The 18798-nt window shown below is 42.5% G+C and overlaps 2 protein-coding genes across 5 annotated transcripts in view; one reads left to right on the forward strand and one right to left on the reverse strand.

The window, feature by feature from the left end:
• Positions 1-9427, reverse strand: part of myo9aa (myosin IXAa) — a 78339-nt gene extending 68912 nt beyond the window's left edge. For all 4 annotated transcript variants that reach the window (XM_028401084.1, XM_028401082.1, XM_028401083.1 and 1 more), the window contains exon 1: positions 9116-9427. The gene's annotated coding sequence lies outside the window, so the exon portion shown is untranslated. The remainder of the gene's footprint in view (positions 1-9115) is intronic.
• Positions 9428-9836: 409 nt separating this feature from the next.
• Positions 9837-12314, forward strand: senp8 (SUMO peptidase family member, NEDD8 specific). The gene is made up of 2 exons (XM_028402073.1): positions 9837-9921; positions 10960-12314. Exon 2 carries the CDS (start codon positions 10987-10989, stop codon positions 11650-11652), a length of 666 nt encoding a protein of 221 aa, XP_028257874.1. The 5' UTR covers positions 9837-9921; positions 10960-10986; the 3' UTR covers positions 11653-12314.
• The last annotated feature ends 6484 nt before the right edge of the window (positions 12315-18798 follow it).

Below are 18798 nucleotides of genomic sequence, written 5' to 3' on the forward strand. Positions count from 1 at the left end.
GCATACAAATGTGCGATGTAGTCGATTTCAGCCCTGTTGTGTTTAATTTATTAATTGTGATCAAGAAGCAGCATTGCATGTTTTTGCACCATGTAGATCAGGGGGAAAAGCTTTAAAGGTAGGGTAGGAGATTTGAAAACTCAGTGAGAGTCAGCCAAAGTAAACACACACCCTTTTCTCTCGGAGCTCACCCCGAAGCCACGCCTCCCAATCACGAGCCGCGGTCTGTGACTTCGGCCATCATGCACGTACCTCTCTGGTGCACGCAGAGCAGGAAGAGAGTGACAACCAGCCAATACTCCGCGCAGGGTCCACCCGGAGGATTGGCTGATGTTTTTAGCGTTTTATAGCTTCCACAGATGATTCATATTCTTCGTCTCAATGCGAAACTGCAGAACTAATCGGTTGCTATCGGATTGAAAGAATGAAATCTCCTACCCTACCTTTAAAGGAGAGGATTTCTACAATGCAACACAACCAGTCATGTGACATTTCAGGCAGTCACAGACGGCGACACAGTGGGGACCAGTGCAGCTTGGATGCAGACTCCACAGTGAATCAGAACACCTTGTTTTTACCATCAGCGATCTTTGTTAAAGCCTGAAATTACCAGCTCTAAATATCCACGCAACAATGCAACAATGAAGCATTCAATAAAACTGTATTGGTAATTTGGTGCTTCATGTCCTTCCAGTTTCCAGAGATTCCAGACAGAGCAGATGAGACGGCTGTGTCAGCTGATCCTGAAACACCTGCTTATAAACCTGTCGCCTCTCTCTAACTCTGTGTCTCTGTCCAAGACTTCAGTCCTTGGTTTTCCTTTCAGCAGCCCTTTCTCTTGCTAATTTGTGTGTTTTTGCCTCCTTCTCATGAGGGGCGAGATACATGTATTTACCCCCCCTTTCTCTTGCTTCTTAATGAAGAGGCATCTGTAATCAGTTACTGCTTGATGTCATCAGAGTGAACCAGAGAGCAGTCCCCTGTTTATCTAAGTCATAAAAGTAAATAGGTGTGAGTAATGCTTTATTGATTCAGTGTTATCAGGAGCCGATGGTGTGAGGGATTCTTCAAGAAAACAGCTGTGGATTTCAATGAAAAGTCTGCTCTCCTAATCCATCTAACTGAAAGAAAATACACCCTTATTCTTCTCCATACGCCAATTTCTACTGCTCCTGAGTCCATTCCTTGTATTCCATTTTACTAATTCTATAATGGCTTTAATTATGGTCAAATTAAGCTACTGTGAGTGATGAAACGACTGCTGAGAACTGGGCTGAAATGTTGAGTCTAAAACAAGGCTGGTGCTCTTGGCCTGACCTCACGTTTACATTTTATTGTTTTAGAGAGTGGAAAAATGTTTTTCCTTTCAGACTCCGTTCTAGCTCTGGAAATATCAATATGACGCGGCACAGTCTACATTTGGCTGATGGAGTCGGAAAAGTACACCACCCCACAATAAAATAGGCCAGCAAATGGAAGGCACTGCTGTTTGAAAAGATTTTGTAAATCATACCCAGAGATGTAAAATGTAAGAAAACAGCAGTGAGAGAAGTAGAGATCAACATGAACACATTATCTAGTAATGCACAAAGCACTAAAAGTAGACCACACCGGGCAGGTTCAATACAAACACAGCTAATGTCTTCTTTTGTTATGTCAGTTTCAGCAATAATATGTGTCTGTACCACTACTGATAAAACATTTAGAGCTCCAGGGCTGATAAACCCCAAATCATAGCACACCTCCCTCCCAGCCAGTGGTTACATGAAAAAATGCAAAACAGCTACTAGCATAAACACATGTTAAACTGTTCACTAGTAGTCAATGAAAAAGGTCATGTAATGGAGGCTTGATGAATCAGGAAGCAAACCTGCCTACAACAGAGTTCATCTCATTTTTAGACTCAAGAGTCCTTGAATGCCCCCTTAGAGTAGATGGTTACGTGTAAACAGAAGACTTTTGACTTTTGAAGGTCAGTGCAGCAGCTCCAGCCAATGCCCTCTTGGTGGCCCACCTATTTATGCTTCAAGTATCAATATAATTTATAGAATATAATCAATCAAAAACAACAAAACAATTATATACACAGTTGGTTTTTAATATGGAGGTCTGAAGGGGTGGTTTCACTTTGGAAGGCAGCCCTAAGTGGCCATTTAAGGACCTGCGATATTTAACAGGTTGGTGGGTGTAGCATCAATGTATTGTCATTATTTATGTCTTGACAAGATTATTATTATCACAAGAAAATGTACTGTGTATCGGGAGACGTCATCTAGTATCATATCAGATCATGCTGTAAGGTCTTGTATTAATGAAATAATATGAGCTGAACACTGCAGGCAGTGGATGGCAAGGTATTATTAAGCTGGCAGAGGCAGAGAGGGGAGATGAAAGAAGAGAAGGGAGGAGAAAAGGAGGAAGACAGTGTGGGGCTAGGAGGTATCATTGACCCGGATTATGCACACTCCATTTCCCCCTCAGAAAGGGGGTCTGTTGGGCCAAACGGACCCATTCAGCCACCTCTGGCCTCAGGGAGGACAGCACTGAGGAGCAGTCAGGACATCTGCACGTTTCCTCCACAAACATTCAACATGTAAATGCCAACATACCAACCAGCAGGGAGTGTAAGACCTCAACACAAACAGGCACAAGAATGGAAGAGCTTGTCTGCAAACACACGCTCAGAGTAAGACGGGCTGCAGATGCCAAAAAGGACTCATCTCGCCTTTCACGGCTGAGTGGAGATGAGCAATAATGACTGTAGCCGCTTGCCGAGCACGGTGCCAAGATGCCCCCAACCTCAGAGTGATGAACACGGATGTGCACCCAGACATCAACACTGCACTGCTTCCTAATTCAGATACCTGTGACCAAGTTAGGCATGCGGACAAAAGAATTAAAAGATGAAAAGAGTCTGTGTTCGAACTTTAGTTACAGTAGAGGATGTGTCATCTTTACGCTCAATTAACTTAAATTAGCCACTTCTTTTGTAGAGCGTTGCATAACACACATGGAGGATTTTTCCTTAGGGGTATTCAACACCTACACCGAGAGCCTTTTCAAAGGCTTCACTATGAATCATGGAATACATGAGTGGGCCCTGCTGATCAAAGGGCAAGGTTACGGTGTAATATATCGGATTATGGCACCATAAAACGACACTTGCGGACATGTAAGCTCATGCAAGTCCGTATGTAATGCCGTCAACGTACAGTAACTAAAACAAGCCCAGTAAAAACACCATTGATACTGAAAGGTTTTAAGAGAATCAACTCATAGAGGCAGCAGGAACACTGTACACCAGCTGATAGTAATGACAGGTCATCAAGTCCAAAACTGACTCTGCATGTTAAGCATTATTTTAAGCACATCTGTTTAGCGTATTAGGAAAAAACATGACCTGTAATTACAGGGCAATGTTACAGAGGCTCTTGCCGTCTTCTCTGAGGATGGGGGGATGACTGCTGTCTTTCTGCCTTCAGCAGACCGCAGGCTTTTTTGAAATCTGAGCCCGGTGGTGCAGTCAGAGCCGCCGCAGTCAACAGAGAGACGGCGGGAGCAAGCAGTGTGATGATAACACAAGTTTGGTTGCTGGCTTCAAGTAGATGATGGAGGATGCTGGCAAATACATAAAGAGGTTTCATACTGTATAATGATATGACCTCATGGTTCAGAGAGATGAAGTGGAGCAGCATCTGTGGTTAAACTAGAAATACACATGATTTTCTAGGTTAAGGGAAAATTGCTCGTGTGTTGAAAGAATAATTCTGCATGGAAACACTGTTTCACTACTTCTCCTTCATTTCCCAGAATGCCCTCTGCCAGCACCAGAAACATGCAGGATCTTGTTTTAATTCACTGAGTTTCTTTTGCATTGTGCAGTGAGCGATAGCAGCAAGTAAAGCATGACCAAAACAGAGACTCAGTGTTGTTCATGATGACTTACTGAGAACACAAACAGGAAAATGTTTTCGCATTATCCACAAATTCTCAACTACTTGTTTCACTAATGAAGGCCATGTATACGCTTAAAATTAGCCCTGAGTACTTTCTGAACAATGATTCTTGGCCAAAGCAGACCAGACGTCTTTAAGAACACTCATGAAAAGCGGACCCTTCATCTCCAGAGCGGCTGGCATCTACGGTCGAAGCTCACCTGTTCTTCAGCACAACTCAGCCACCATGACATGGAGAGGAAGAATATTTGCTAAGCTGAGAGATCATCCCTGTTAAGTGGGCTTTCAGTCCAAGTGGAGGACTTAGACTTTGTGTAGACAATAAGGAGCCTCTAAAGGTCTCCAGGGTGTCTGACCATATAAATGTTGAACCAAAGTCCTGTGCTGTGAATGCAAACTCAGATGTCATTGTAGTGGATGCATGGTGAGCATGCTGAAGGCGACATCATACACAACAGCATGATATGGCTGCAGCTGACGGGACAGACAATATCACTGAGCATCTGCTCTGGGGTTTCGATGTGGACCATAGAGGCTCAAATAAAATAATTACTTTATAACAGTAGTGCTGTTTATTTAGCAGCTCCAGGTTTTAGCCAGAGCTAGAAGAAAGAAACCAAAAAATAGATTCAGGTCTGACCTCCATTCCACAGCTAATAGCTAGAACTTAACATAATATCCTCACATCCTATATGATCTTTTCCATATCTACACCATAGAAGAATGTCAGCTATTAGTAAGGATGTCTCAGGCTGCATTCAAAATCCACCTTATCACGGCCTGTTTGCTGTCAGTTGCCCGCAGCTATCTCCACTCTTTCCTCCCCTTCTGCCTCACACTGACAGTGAACAGACTACTGTAAACTGCCAGAACTTCTCACAGATAAGAGCAGCGGTGAGGAGCACAGATGAAAACGCTGAACTTTATTCCTTCCTGTCCTTGAAATCCTGATGCTGTAACATTAATTTAGGAAGGCTTCACAAAGATAATCACACTTTTGACTGATAGTTTAAGTGGTTTCAGGGCACAGCTCCTCTCAGAGTGGACAGTATTGTGTACCATTATTACACAACAGCACATGCCTGGGGATTAACCGAGGCCCCTGTTCTGTCTGTACCATGGAGGCTGCAGGGGGCCAGTCGCTATTGTCACAGCTGTGTCACAAAACACACAAAAATTCTGCAAATCACAACTTTAGTTTTCAGTGTTCTGCTGCCAGAATCCTGCAGCAACATGGCCACTGTAATCAGCATACATGTCAGAGTTTTAATTTTGGCTGCATAATCCTAAATTTAGGTTTTAATTCAAGACTTTAGAGATCACCTTGACGCTGCGGTATTGACACATCAAGCTAAAAATCCACAACATCCCTCCCCCACATGCACATCTAAGCCTGTAAACATCCAGCTCATCATGCCAAAAGACAAAAAAGAGAAACAACAGGTGTTTAAATACTTGCTTTTCTGTGCAATATAAAAATAAGTGGGTAGAATTTAATTTCAAGGGACACAAAATAACCTTCAAAGCAGATCAGTCTTGTTTGTTCCCATTGTGAGGGATTCATTAAAACAGAACAAGTTGGGCTCATTTAACATAAACAAAATTGCAAAGAGCAACACAATGCACCTTCTTCTCTCTATCTCACTCCAGCTACTGTTAGCACCAGTGAGTTAATGAGGGGAAATGCAAAACGTGGGGAAGCTGAGCCTGTGAGGCCAAAGCCTCCCCTTCTATAATGGCCTACTAAAGAAAGGGGAGCTTTGTTCGGTGCAACACAAGCAGGTTCCTCTTTAATGACTTCATGTGCATGCCAATCACTTACGCCATACAATCCCATCAAGCGGCCACAACACTTTTCAGGACATCCCCGTGGTCATGTGAGCCTGCCCCCCCACCCTTTCCCCAGAAGCTGAGACCTAGTTCAGCAGGTAACCCCTCAGGGGGGTGATGATGGTAACAGGGTCAGTCCCATTTGCAGATGATGTTTGGGGGGGGGGGGAAAGATCTATGCAAACAGGACCTGAAGGAGCATTACTGGATGTGCAATGAAGAGGTTACAGCTTCAGTTCCTCTGTACTAATTATGAACAGAAGCTAACTGAAGCATTGCCTTCAAACTAGGCTTGTGCAAAATCGTATCGTGTGCAATTAATCGTCAGAAAAACTGTCACCGATTAATATTCGCCACTTATCGATTACGGTGATTAGTCGCGTTTCGTCATGATCACGCATTTTTGTGTGAGACGTACACTCACCATCACCGTCAAGCGCGCACATGTGAGCACACAATAACAATAATGGCGGAAGACAGCGGTGTTTAGTTAAATGATGCGGAGCAGCACGTTCAACGTCTGTCACCATAAGCCGGAGCACGAAGAAAGCCGAAGAAAGCCGAAGAAAGCACAACGAGGACGCAACGCCGGCTACAGCTGTATATAGTGCCGCCACATGCATTAGGTGAAGTGTGGAGCGTTGGTTGTTGTCATAGTAACTGGACTTTTGCTCGGATCAAAGGAATGAACTCCGATCTTTATTTACGGACTCCACAGCAAGATAGGAAACATTACAACAGCGAAGTCTCCTCCAGCAGATATTGAAAGAATTCCACTCAGCCAAGAATCCGCGATACGTTAGTCATTGTGCTCCTTACGACCAAACTAAGCACTGGAAGAACATAAGGCAGCTTGATTTGCACAGACATACATTTAAATGTGGAATTGTCCGGTTTGTTTGTAATGTTTTTTCTGCTGCTGTTCTACAGTCTGAGTGAAAACATGCACTAGTGTGGGACATATTCAGTCACAGGTTAATTTGCACAGACACATTTTTTAACTTTAATAATCACTGATGTGACTTTTCTGAACTTATTTGTCCTGTTTAATTTTAATGCTGACATGCACTGCTCTGTGACTTAAGATAAGAACATTTGAAGGACAAAGTTACTTTAAACGTTTGCTTCATTATTACTTTGAAGCAGTTTGTGCATCTGTTATCAATATATATTTCCATGGCTGGTTTGTGCCTAATCACTACTCACCAGCCTGTTAGAATGAAGTAGTTCACTTGACCTAATGATTTGTCAGTATCAATTCAGAACAATGTGGCGATTTAGAGTCACAAAACATGTAAGTGCAATTGTCATCAATTAATCGTCAAATTAATCGTTATCGGCTAAATGCCACAATTAATCGTGATTCATTTTTTTGCCAATATCGCCCAACCCTACTTCAAACCTGGGGATTCCACCATAATAAATATTCTTGTTATAAAAAACAAGATATTCCTGTAGTGACTGACACGTTCATGGCCTAAGTTAGAAGCAATGTTTCAAAATCCTCCCACTTTTACATACTAGTGAAACATTCACAGCATCTCATAAGTCAAGATTTTTCAGTTCCCAACAAGAAAACCCCCCACCACTAACACTCCCCCCAAGAGTTCTCAGTAAAGCAGCTTTGTGATGTCATCCATATCTTTTTTTGGAGGAGGAAAGATTTTGACCCTTCTAAACTTTATCACACTGAATGAGACCCTTATTCATTGTTCCTTGAGGGTGCATGTTGTGTGCACTGTGGAACGCTTTAAAGTTGGAAATCAGAAGTTCCGACGATGAAATTCCAACCTCAGACTGTGTCTTGAACGCACCATAGAGCACAGAGATCTCTTCCTTTTAGAATAAATCCTCCTCACTGTCACTTATTGTAAAAACGACTGAGAGGTTTTGATTTAAAACAGGTATAAAGTGAGGCCACACCTCAGGTCTAACTAAACAGCAGCAAATGTGATAAAGCCTGAAAATGTACCCCTGGAAAAAAAAGCTTCTTCAACTCTGCATGTGGATGAGCTGATTTTCAGGTAAATGTTTGCCAAGTTTGAAAGTATTTCCATCAAACTGTGTCCAACAACTAATATCCTTTCAAACCAGCCTGATGTGATACAAAAACTGGGGCCAGTCCTTTAGAAATAGCAGACGGAGGGCCTGTGGGGTGTCAGATGTCAACAGAGACCAGTTGCTGGAGTCTCAGCCCAGGCCGCCTCTCATGCAACAGCAGCTGTGTCTTCTCAGACCTCACATTCCTGCAGGACAGGCCCACTTCACTCTCATCACCTGTGCTGATCTGAAGGGTCGGACGGGTTCAGAGGGGAACCTCACAGCTACACGAGTTCGAGTCATTTTACAGTTATGCTGTTACAGGATGGGGTTTTAGCCGAATAAAAAGCTGGTCTAAAATCCGATATGGGTGTTATATAATTGTCACAAATAAAAGATGGTCGGGAGCAGCCAGCTGAATGAGCCGTCCATCTCTTCATGCAGAAAATTGGAATAAAATGTCCTCTTCAGCAAAGCATGGACTGAAAGAATAAAGGGTAAAAATAAAACCCATTCCAGTGCACTAGAGCTGAGCTGCACACGGGCTCCTCGGTGTTGCAGAAAGCTGCCTTGAAGTGGACTCTTGTCCGCTGACAGCCTGAGACACGCACCCATGATTCAGCAGCTTCTTCACCCCATCAGACCTCCCTGTACAATTATAGCTGCTTTGCCTTCGCTGCATTATAAGCTGCACTGTCGGATCTCTACTAAATAATACATGTAAACACTTACCCCACCCTGCTATTGCAGGCCAGACCAGCACAGTCCATTCCATATTGACACTGAATACATTTATTTATGCAGCATCACCCTTTATGTATGAAGGTCTCTCTTTTTGTTACTTTTAATGTATAAAACAAATGAAACCTGCCCATGCAATACACAACCTTATCATATAAATACTGATTATTGTAAGTTTCCACATATATATATAAAGAAATTGATCATGTAAATGATCCTTGCTATGGATGCATGTTGATGCTCTCTGTAGTTGCAGTGGGGAATGACACATCAGTGAGCAGCAGCCAGAACTTTTTTTTTTTAACACACACACATACAAACACCTCTCACTGTGACTACACAAAAGCACTGAGCCCACACACACACGCCTTAAAAGCATGGTAACTGAAAGCAATGTTGCAAATGAGATGAAGAACAAGTTTCTTACAAGTGATTCATGTATTCAGCTGCTGCTTCCAGCTCCAAAGTCTGAACGGTCCCTGTGCGGGGCAGCCCACCACCACCAACACACACACTGCACAGTCTAACTACTAAAACATCACTCTTACCTCCGGAACGTGAAGTGAAGTGAATTTCCAGTGGGACCTTTTCGTCTCTTGTCAAGCCTGACTTGCAGAGCTCCACTTGTAACCACGCAAAAATGACTAAGTCTCTATTTAATTCCCTGCATTCCCACTGAATTAATTAGTTTTCCTCTCTGTTCCAGCCGCTCGAGTCCGAACAAAGTCCTCGGAATTCAAGTCCGCGCTGAATACTTGCGCATTTTTCTAATCCGAGCGTGTTCTCTCAGTGTGAGTGTAATTAAAAAGCAGACCTTCGCAGCTCGGTCGCTGAAAACTCCTCTTTGCCTTGCTAATCAGTGCGGCCACTCTCAGGCGCGCAGCACTGCGCGTTCACGCTGCTTATGGGCGGAGAGAAATACCGGAGGGGGAGGATGAAGCGCCATAACAGGAAGTAGGCACAAAGTAGCAGGGTAACAAAGTAACGCAGCACACCTCGTGTTTTTTAGATGTTCAATACACTTAATCAGAGCGCTAATTCGCTGTTTAGCCAGCATTTAATGGCGGTGATTGAACTGTTTTATACATATGTGTTTGTCTTTTCTTTAATATAGTTGAACAAGACGGTAGCGATAGCTTTCCATCGCTTGTACGTAATGAAACAGAGTGCCAGGCATTCTGTTAATCTAGTGGGCAGGTACCCGGATACAGACAGCCAATGGGAGACGGCCATTTCTCCACCCAACTGTCGCAAATTGTTTACGGTCCTCTTGCGGCGCTTTACGTTAGTCATTGCAATGTGGGGCAACACTGCAGTTTTCGTGGGTGTTTTTATGTGAATGTGTCTTCTACAGGTACGGACAGTAAATAAATGTCATGCACTTAAATTAGACAGCTTGTTGTTTATGTTATGCGGGCTAAGCTTACAGTTTAGCTGAATTGATTAGCTTCGTGTGAGGGTGAAAGTAGCGGTTAGCTACCTCATGCTAATGGAAGACCCGTCTCAGCAGTTTACTGAAAATAAGCGATGAACTAAACGCACTGCAGTGATGTGATACACCGCAGTGGCTTTATGGCAGGGCAAAAACAACAGCAAAATATAAAAATGAAGTTCATTTTTTACGATTAGACGTTTAAGGGCAGGCAACGAGCCTGCAGGTGAACATGGACATATTGTAGTGTCTCCAGTAAAGTTTGACAGTTTCTTTAAATTGTTCAGATTGACTTTATGTGATAAGACTTTTAACACAGCCCTAGCAATACACGAGAAACATCCATTATCTTTACATCACTATGTTTAGGGTGTGTTCTGTGACTTTCATTATCACCGTCATCATGAAACTGCAACTAATCGGCACAAAGGTTGCTGCTGCAGCTGAGAATTGTTTTCATCAATGACGAATAGGTGGATTTTTCCATGCTGTATAATCTGACTTCAAGTTTATACTCATGGGCATTGTATTTAAAATGACTAAATGAAATCTCCCACTTACAAATAACCTGATAAAATGACACAGCAGTTTAGTTTCATAAACAAGATTCAAGGAATTTATGTCAAATGCACAGCACAGTTACACCGAGCAATGAAATTCTTACTTTGCGAGTTCCCTTCACATGACTTTATACACAACTAAACTAAGATTTTAAAAAAACAAACAAAACAGTAGACTTATTTTAGGCATAAGAATAAATAAAAATACAAATAAGAATAATAAACCAACATTTACACAATGTCATAACTGTACTTACATCTTTAGATCAAATGTGTTCTATAAACCACAGTCCACAGCTCAGAGAGATGTGATTACAATCACAGAGGACAAAGCTTGATGCTTGATGGATTTGATGTGTCAGTCACTAATCAGCACTGAACTGTCTGTCTGTGTTTCCAGACTGTCTGTCTCTGACTGTGCTGGAGGATGGACCCTGTAGTGCTGAGCTACCAGGACAGCCTGCTGCGGCGCTCTGATGTCTCCTTACTGGAAGGTCCTTACTGGCTCAATGACCAAGTCATTGGTTTTGCCTTTGAGTACTTTGCTGCAGAGCGCTTCAGAGTCCTGGGGAAGGCCATCATCTTCATCAGCCCAGAGGTCACCCAGTTTATCAAGTGTGCTTCTTGCCCTGATGAGTTAGCCCTGTTTCTAGAGCCGCTAGATCTCGCCTCCCGCCGCTGGGTCTTTCTAGCCGTTAATGACAACTCCAACCAGACCGCCGGGGGGTCCCACTGGAGCCTCTTGGTCTACCATCATAACTCCAATCACTTTGCTCACTATGACTCTCAAAATGGCAGCAATTCACTGCACGCACGCCGCATTGCCAGCAAGTTGGAGCCTTTCTTGGGTGCAGGAAGAAAAGCAATGTTTGTGGAGGAGCCCTGCCCATCACAGCAGAACAGCTATGACTGTGGCATGTATGTTATCTGTATCGCTGAGGCCTTGTGTGAGAAGGCAAGGGTGGAGGGTTCACCACGCCTTCCTGTGCAAATCATCACCCCAGCCTACATCACCCAGAAGAGGGCTGAATGGTGCAGACTGATCCAGAGTCTAGCTCAGAGTGACCTCTGCTGCTCCCTGTCTTTTCCTTAGCACGTTGATTGGCCCCCTCATTATATGCAGAACAGCTGTCAGCCACAACATATCTACTGCTGGAGAATCTGAATGCACTCCTTAAATACAGTATATAACTATATATAAAGTATATTTCTATTACAGTCTCTAACATGCTCCATAATACAAAAAAAAATAATGAAACAAAGCAATCTTATGGATCTGTAATGATTCAGAAAAGATTTGGCATCATGTATATGCACAGTATATAAACCAGATCACCAGCATGCCTACAAAATGAATTTTTCCTGTACATATAAGCGAGGATGGAGAGTGTGTCCTGGTGAAAAGGAGGCACAGACTTTTCTTTTCTCCATGTTTTTCATTTGGAGCGAATGTAGAAATGTTTACACAGATTATTGCTCAGGGTCATTTTTAAATGAACTGAATTGACAATAAGAATGTGCAGATGAACTCCGGCTCCTGTTTTTCTGTTACGTCTGTTCATTGTGTTTCTTTTGTTTGATCAGGCGCAGTGTCTACGACTACTTTTAATTTTGACACAAAGGACTTTTGCTGTTTGAGGGTGAGACCTTCTAAGTGTTTATGGGACAAAGGGCAATGTTTGAGTGCTGGAATGTATGCCTGTCTTGAGCTAATAAAAGTGGCTGTGGTCACATTTTTGGTGACAGAAATCTTAAGATTGCTTTGTAGTTTTTATTTGAATCGACCTCACATTAAGTGCAGTTCTTATTCAGGGAATGTTGACACTTTTTCATCAGGAACGATGAATGTTTTGATTTTATTTTTGGATATTGTATACTATTGGGGGAATTGTTATTGTTATCAGTCAGAAATAATATGAGAAAACTCTAATGTTAAAAAATAGGAGCAGAAATATGACATAAAACTGACTAAATAGGTTGAAAATGTGTTATTCAACAATATTTGAACAGAGTTTTCAAATCTGGCAGAAAAGCAACTTCACAGGTTTTATGTTTGTTTATAAAAAGCGACAGCTTTCATTTTTAGAAAAGCTTAAAAAAAACAACAATATATATTTTCTATGAAAGTCTCAGAACAGAGTGGGCGTGTAACAGAACAAACCGTCATCCATCATTGTAGTTTAAATTAGGAAAGCACTCAGGAAGGACAAGCTATTCTCATTTTTACAGCTCTGCTATTCAGAGTCAGGTTTGGGCCTTTGACATATTTATGAGCCATCATGACTCAGTCAGAATGTGATATTTTTATGTTTTCTTCTTGTTTTCTAACTAAAGCGAGGTCAATCCGCCACATTCAGTAGATTTAAGATTACTCATCTGTAACGCTGGCAGAAAAAAAAACAGTCATCCCCTCCTGATCTGGCTTGCTGCCCTGCTTTCCTGTTAAAATCACACTACTTGGCATGTTTCCACCCTCTGCTCTGCTTCCTGTGCGAGTCTGCATCTCACAGGCATATTTCATCCTGAGTAACCAGTCAGACGAGCCATCAGGGTTTACTATTGTCCTCATAAAATGCCACAAAGCTGGGGCATTCCCCACCCTGGCAGCACACTGCATTAGTGAGACAACGTGCCCGGGTGAACAGCGCATTCATTTGGACGGATTTGTTTCTAAATGGCCAATTTATCAAGTCTGCTCCTGGAGTACTTACCAGGAAACAGACCTTGGCTGTCTGTGTGCTGTCATCCACGTTGGTAAACCGAGGGATTGAGTCATAATTTGAAGCAATAGGACCTTGTTTTGTACTGGATAACCTTTACCGAGATGGATCAATTCAAATCCAGTAAAATCCTGTACCAGGCTCTATGCTCTTCTGGCAAATGATGCACAGATTTCTGTGGCATGAAACAAAGCTTCTTAGTGTTTGTGGTTTTACTGTAAATCCTGACTGGGTTTATTGATAATCTGCGTCCTCATTAGAAAAAAAACAGGCCATTCTTCACCTGCTGGAGCTGGACGCAGATTTGAGTCTCACTATGCATGCAGGTGCACAGCTATGTGACTTTAATGCACATCTAGTGAGGACTGAAGACTGCAGCTGTGTGTGGGGGGGAACACAGAAGATAACAGAACTGTTTCCAGGGACCCCCAAAAAGTGACGGACCTGGCTGTGCAAGTCCTTTGAGGTTATTGAAATCAACTTTTTTATTTGTTTTAATTTATTTAAAATATTTTTAATGTGATTTCCAAGCCTCGTGCTTTATTGGCTTCACTCGGTCCATCACTTTTTGGGGTCCCCTGAGAAACATGTGTTCACAAATCAGAAAATGGTCCCACTGTACACATCTCATAGCAAAACTCATGATGTACAGGGTCATTTTTTGACTAAGGTACAACTTAAATGTAGATACAGAAGAAGAAAACATGACTATGGGGAAAAAAGGTTGGATATTCTAGGCCTAAAGTAACATTCTCACACGTTTGGGCCACCGAACAGAGATTAATGAGAGTTAATGAGAACACAGTTTAAAGAGGAAACTGTTGCATGCTGTAACCTTTGTTCTCCATCTTGACTTTAAACATGTTTCACGCAGCATTTTTCAGCGACATATCTGAAACTATTTGGTTTTAATTTATGACCAGGCCTTCATTTATATACATAAATAAACGCAAAGCTCCATTTGTGAGCTCACTCACCACTGCTCTTCATCAGCGTTGTGTGTAATTGATGTCAGGAGCTGCAGCAGCCAACATTTCCCCTCCAGAAAGTCCAGGTGGTTCGTATTTACTCGTCAGGGAGACGTCCACAGGCCTGGAGTGGATACACTCACACACACACACGCGCATGCACACACACATACCCCCACATATAAAGCATACAGCTCCATAATGTGAGCTGTCTCTTGACCTCTTACAGTGAAATCTGTTTTTGGGAGTGTTGGTTCTTGTACATTACATCACGTCCTGTCACAACACACCTGCAGCCAACTTCATCAACTTGGAACCATTTTAGCTTCTCAAAACAGCAGCATGCGTGAGAACATGTTTGATTAAAACAAGCGACACAGTTATATCCTGACCTGGACAGGACTGTTTGCAGGTGTGCTCTCCGTGGTAACGTCCTCGTCGGGAGGTCTGTATCACAACATCTCACCACACACAAAAAAAGACAGATGACATGCAGGATGGTTCCCATGAGATACGGCTCATCATTGTTGCTCCATGATAACAAACGGTACCAGTGAAATGCAGAAGTGCAGCGGGGCTCATTGTTCATTCTGGATCAGGTGGTGCTTTCTACTTTATGTAGGTCAGTCATTGTGTGAGCTGAAAACTGCTGGGAAATGACAAATCTTCCATCCTTCAAAGACAGAGCAGAGGACAGAAACCCGGAGCCTCCTGTCTCAGTGTGTGTGTGTTTTATTAATCTGATGTGAAACAGCAGGACGATTAAAAACACATTTGGAAACTCTGTGAGCAGTTAATGTGCGGTAAATAATGCTTGACTTTTATCGGCATCTCTTAGAAATCAGGGAACAATATCTGTTGTGTGAGTTGGCAAACAACTAATAAACTCACAAGCTTTGATTTCAGCCACATGAAAACAAATATCTGGGTCACCGGGGAATATTAAACCTCCTTACAGATTATTGAAAGAAACCATTTAACATTTTGGGAAATCAGCTACACACAGCAGTCAGTAGCTTAGCCTAGCTCAGCTTAGGTATACCCACTTATCAGCACAGCTGAAAACCTCAAAACCAACACCTGAAATGGCACAAACTACGATAAGTGAGTAACATTTATCATCGTAAAATGGATTTTGGTGGAGTTCAGAATTTGAATGTATTCGATGGAGGTGACCGATCAATATCTGAAAATCCTGGATGCAGCCTTTCATCCTGCTTGTTATCACCATACAGTTCACAAGCCAGCATCACGTCACCAGTGGTGTTTCTGCACACAACATGTGCTAATTGTCTGGTTAGAATCATATAAACAAAGTCTAACCATATAAATGACACCTTTTTCAGGAAACTATACCACAGTCTGCACATGCTCCATAGCAGCAGGCATGGGCAGCAGTGGTTCAGTGGTAGAGCAGGGTTATCCAATAATCGGAAGGTTGGCAGTTCGATCCCAGCTCTGCCCAAGTCATTGTTGCATGTCCTTTACATGTCCAGTGCACTGGACAATGTGTATGAATGAATCAGCAGTGGTCAGAGAGGCTGTAGGTGCACCTTTGCAGCCATGTCTCCGTCAGTCTCCCCCTGGGGAGCTGTGGCTACATCTGTAGTTTACCACTGCTCTGTGTGAATGAATAATGCATCTGTAAAGCGTCTTTGATTGTCCTAGAAAAGCTCTATATAAGTTCAATGTATTATTATTATTATTATTATACATCAGCACAGCTCTGTATGGTGTAGGGTGCTGAACTGGCCTGCCTGCAGACTTGATGCCCACTGAAAACACTATACAAATGACACTCCAAGCAGAAAAGGGAAAACATTTCACAGCAATTGTTCTTCTCTGTTCCCAAACACTTACAAACTGTTGCTAAAAGAACCTGTCCCTGTCCAATCCACTGCATTATGTTTATTGTCCTAACCTCAGTCAAAACAGTGCTTGAGACCAGCTCGTCAAACTGTCTGCATTTGGCTGAAGTGTAAATATAAAAACATATTTTCTTTGCTACACCGCACATGTGCGTAAACACACTTCAGCCCGTGTCACTTGCAACCACTGTGAATACACACACTCCATTATGAGGGACCGCAGATCTTTCAACGATGGGCTAGCTGGGTTGAATTAGCTTTAGCTGGAAGGGAGAGGAAAGAATCCACAGAGCTGATGAGGCACAGATGCTCACACACAGAGAACCATGAAGACAGTGAAGAGGAAAATGTAAAAAGGTACGCTCAGCTCAATCCCATGGTTACTTTCACACACGTGACGGTTAATCCAGCCGTGACGATCCAGAGCTCCATGGGTTGTTTTTTGTCTGACCTGCAGTTCTACATATGAAACATATCATAAAACATGTCAGTAAGATTTCTGAGGCTACATTCTCCTATATAAACATTCCAGGAGTTATTCTTAAACGTTGCAGCATACCTAATAATGCATACCCTGACTGGCTTCCCTGACTTCCCATGATGCTTTTCACCTCTCAGGAGAATGGGTGTGAACTTGTTGCTCTCAGTGAGCATCGGGCATATGGACATAAAAATATCGTGCAGCTTTCCAACTGTTTGTGAGCGCCGGGGTGTGTCCGTGGTTACAGCCAACTTCTAGTAATCAAAACACGGTTGGCTGCAGTGCATTCTGGTCCTCTGGCAGGAGATCAATGAAATACTTAATCAGAGTTTTTACTAGTGAAACTTTAAGGTATGTTTTAATAAGAAAACATACCTGTAATACCTGCATGGTGACTGGCTCTAATTCACCTTGGTGTTTTATTTTCATGGGGATAACACAATTTTTTTTCATTTTACATAAAATAATATTAATAAATACTGTTCTAAAATGCAGTTTCTCAGCCAGCTTTTTAAAGTGATTTACAGAATGTCCTTACACAACATTAGAATATTTCCATAAGATGTATGCCTTGTTTAAGTGTATTCTGTCTGGGCATAAATCGTCTGGTGTCCTGCAGTAAAAACTCTCACTTTATAAATGGATCAGCTGTAAAGCACTCGGACTGTGGACACATTTAATGCACCGCTGAGGTAATGTGTTCTTGGAAAACCTCCAGCAGTGCAGCCTGTGTGTGTGTGTGTGTGTGTGAAGATGATTTTCACTGTGTGCGCCGCACACCATTACTGCGAGGTTAAAGTCAGCATTCTCCTTCACACCGCAGAGGTCAGAGGTCACCCGAAGAGCATTCCAGGACCGACAATACGGCTCCCTGGAGGTATGGACGAGGCTGCTGCTTGTCTGGCCATCTGCTCCGACCTGCTCCCATTACTCTGCAGCTAAAACTGTCTCCTCACACACACACACACACACACACAAAGAGTTACAGTAGTTGGCCCCTGACCTCTGTGCTCCTTTAGGTCTCCAGAAGACTTGGTGTCCAGCTGACACTGATAGCCATGGTGCTGCATGAGCTGATAATGATAATAAACCTGTTTCTACAATACTTTTGAGACTTACTAAATTACAAAGGGCAACAAAATTGACATCTATTAAAGGTGGAAGAATGGATCTTATGTTTGGGTGCATATAATGCAACAACATATATGGATCATGCCTCATTTATGTGCTTGCTACAATATAATTTTGGGGTTGTCTTATATAAAATATCAAAGTACAAAAGAACATCTACTGTTGAATAAATGAAGAGTAAAACCTTCAACCTGTTTTCTGACATTTACCAAACATGTCAGGATTGCATCCCATCATCATATCTGCAGGCTGTGAATTATTGGTTCTGCTGGATTTTTGGCATATTCATGGACAACATTGAGCTTTTCAACCTCTGAACCAGATGTCCTCCTCTCTGAACGCTACAGGACGTGTGCCACCTGTCCATCACTCTCGTTCTGGCCGTTTCCAGGTGGTCTAGGAAGTGTAGAGTACAGACTAGAATATGTCCAAAAATGATCACTGATACTTTCAGTGAAGTGTAAACGTGTACATAAATCAATGTTAAGTCAATGCAGTTGATAAAGCATATCATTAAAATGAATAAAACACCATTATCACATTATGTTTATACAATGGATCATTTAAAAGACTTTAAAAGGTTAATTAGGTGGGAAATATGCATTATAATACGTTAAGTAATTACTGTCAGTGTGTGTGTGTGTGTGTGTGTGTGTGGGGGGGGGGGGGTGTTGTTAGCTTTGAAGCTAATAAAATGAAAGGAAATGCTGAAGACTTTAGGAAGAATGCTGGCGCTCAGCTGGCACCGGGTGTCTTCAGTCCAGAGAACCTTTCCTTCACATCAGCCATATACGAAGCACTGATTCACATGCATGTCTTGGAACTGTGGGAGGAACTGTGGGAACAAGCCGGCAGGCAGGGTCAGACCCAGAAACCCCCCCACATACACCCCGTGAAAACAGTGACAGGTTATTAAATTAAAACTGAACCATCGGAAAGAAAAGCAGTGCCAGGGGTGCACAGCCAGCGGAGCACATGAAATTTATTAAGCTCTGAGTGCCTCTGCCAACATGGAGCTCTAGTTTTATAATGTAGAAAGAAAAAAAAAACTGCAGTGCTGCTGCTGGAGTC

This window comes from Parambassis ranga, chromosome 3 (assembly GCF_900634625.1).
Source record: "Parambassis ranga chromosome 3, fParRan2.1, whole genome shotgun sequence".
NCBI classification, from domain to species: domain Eukaryota; kingdom Metazoa; phylum Chordata; class Actinopteri; family Ambassidae; genus Parambassis; species Parambassis ranga.